This window comes from Hylobates moloch, unplaced genomic scaffold, assembly GCF_009828535.3.
Source record: "Hylobates moloch isolate HMO894 unplaced genomic scaffold, HMol_V3 SCAFFOLD_4, whole genome shotgun sequence".
Taxonomy (NCBI): Eukaryota; Metazoa; Chordata; class Mammalia; order Primates; family Hylobatidae; genus Hylobates; species Hylobates moloch.
Window position 1 is genome coordinate 109,551,626 of NW_026652279.1, and position 2,658 is coordinate 109,554,283.

The 2,658-nt window shown below is 42.2% G+C and overlaps 1 protein-coding gene across 1 annotated transcript; it reads right to left on the bottom strand.

Moving 5' to 3' along the window:
* Nucleotides 1-1,268: 1,268 nt before the first annotated feature.
* Nucleotides 1,269-1,663, bottom strand: LOC116466420 (small ribosomal subunit protein eS12-like). The gene has a single exon (XM_032754939.2). It carries the CDS (start codon nt 1,623-1,625, stop codon nt 1,269-1,271), a length of 357 nt encoding a protein of 118 aa, XP_032610830.1. The 5' UTR covers nt 1,626-1,663.
* Nucleotides 1,664-2,658: the final 995 nt, after the last annotated feature.

The following is a 2,658-nucleotide window of genomic DNA, read 5'->3' on the forward strand; positions in this document are numbered from 1 at the left end:
AATATTAATTCAGTGCCAAAAAGAAATGAGCTATCAGCCGGGCACGGTGGATTACGCCTGTAATCCCAGCATTTTGGGAGGCTGAGGCGGGTGGATCACAAGGTCAGGAGTTCAAGACCAGCCTGGCCAATATGGTGAAACCTCATCTCTACTAAAAATACAAAAATTAGTTGGGCATGGAGGCGGGCACCTGTAGTCCCAGCTACTCGGGAGGCTGAGGCAGGAGAATCACTTGAACCCAGGAGGCAGAGGTTGCAGTGAGTTGAGATTGTGCCACTGCACTCCATCCTGGGCAACAGAGTGAGACTCTACCCCAAAAAAGAAAAAAAGAAAGAAAAGAAATGAGCTATCAAACCACAAAAACATGGAGGAGGCCAGGTGCATTGGCTCAAGCCTATAATCCCAGCACTTTGGGAAGCCAAAGTGGGCTGATCACTTGAGGTTAGGAGTTCAAGACAGCCTGGCCAACATGGTGAAACCCTGTCCCTACTAAAAATACAAAAGTTAGCTGGAAACGGTGACGCACGCCTGTAATCCCAGCTACTCGAGAGGCTGAGGCATGAGAATCGCTTGAATCCAGGAGGCAGAGGTTGCAGTAAGTGGAGACTGCACCACTGCACTCCAGCCCAGGTGACAGAGTGAGACTCCATCTCAAAAAAAAAAAAGTGGTGATGATTATATTAATACAATCTTAATGCCATCGAATTATACATTTAAGGATGGTTAAAATGATAAATACTATGTTATGTATATTTTACCACAATACTAAGAAGAATTACCAACGCCCCCCTCCACTCATTTTCCACTGTATACTCTTTGAATATTTATATCACGGGCTTGTATTACCTATTTAAAGCAGATGTGTTTAACCAAAAGATTTAACTTTATACATTTATAGGATGTTCTTTCAACTGCATAAAAGTGGCTCTACTGTATCCTAGAAATGAAAAATTATTGAAAAAAACTGCAAAGGGTTAAAACTGCATCTAAGGTAAGTAAATTCATCAATTGCTGCTGTCGCTCCACAGAAAGAATGTACAGCCTCCTCCTTTCTGCTTCTCCTCATAGCCCCACCCCAGCTTCCTGTCATGCACACTGAGAATTTCATCATTCTAGCAACCTCATATCCAAAAAAGGTCCCTGGCACAAGATTTATCACTCCCCAAAATTATCATGAAAAATTATATATATATATATATATATTTGTGAGCCAAAGATTTATTTCTTCATTTCTTGCATTTGAAATACTCTTCGATGACATCCTTGACCTAAGACTCCTTGCCATAGTCCTTAACTACTACACAACTGCAACCAACCACTTTACGGGGTTTCCCCTCTCTGTCAATTTTACAGAGGCCTACCCATTCTCCTAGTTTCTTGTTGTCATCAACCTTAATTAGGTTGATTTGGTGTTCAGCACAAAGGGCCTCCACCAACTTGACATACATAGGCTCATCACAGATGGATGCAAGCACACAAAGATGGGCTTGGCGCTTTTCTAAGGCTTTGGCAGCTTTGCGAATTCCATGTGCTAGGCCATCGTGGATGAGGGCGGTCTTCAGCACCTCTTGTAAAGCAGTATTAACATCCATTACACCTCCAGCAGCAATGCCTTCCTGGGCCATGGCGGTGGGTTACGGGTGAAGCTGAATCTTGAACGCACCCAAGCCTCCGCCTCTGTGCAACTCAGCAGTGGCAGGGAAAGAAAATTATATTCTAATACCTGGCATATTAATGCAAGAATGTAAGCAATAATTGCAGGACTGTCATGAAAAGATTTTCAGTCTTTTTTTTTCTTTCTGGAATTGAGAACAGTGGTAGATGTGGAAGCTGTGACTAGACTGAAGAGTGCAGACAACCAAAATGAGTTGCCAGTAACATCAAGGCAAACCACAACAGAACAGGTAAGTCAGCCTTTATTTCTCAGGTGACACTTTGCACTGTGATACCACGGTGTTAACAAAAGGTATTAGAAGTATACGAGCCAAGTTAACCTATTTAAGAACTTTTCAGAGGCTACCGTATGCCCAGCACTGTAACTTCAAGTCTCTATTCTACCAAATCCATGTCAAGTGGAAAAGACAAATTTTCCCGCTCTGCAGTGTCCCAAGCAGAACTCTTTGAGAGGAGGGAACATGCTTTGTTCCTGTCTGCTGCGCAACACAGAGTAGGTGCTTACAAGATGCATGAAGTTCTAATGTTCCGCAGCACTGCAGGATGACTACAGTAAACAATAATATATGGATTCAAATACCTAGAAGGAGGATAATGAATGTTCCCAACACAAAGAAATAATAAATGTTCAATTTGATGGATAAGCTAATTATCCTGATCTGACCACTATACATTATATATCGAAACATCACTCTGTAATCCATAAATATATACAATTACTATATGTCAACTTTACAAATAAAAGAAAAAAAGATGTTTGAAGCAATGAATGAGTAACAAAATGAAGTGGATGGCTATGCGCAGTGGCTCACACCTATAATCCCAACACTTTGGGAGGCCGAGGTGAGACGATTACTTGAGGTCAGGAGTTCGAGACAAGCTTGGCCAACATGGTGAAACCCTGTCTCTACTAAGAATACAAAAATTAGCCAGGCGTGGTGGCACATGCCTGTAATCCCAGCTACTCAGGAGGCTGAGGCAGGA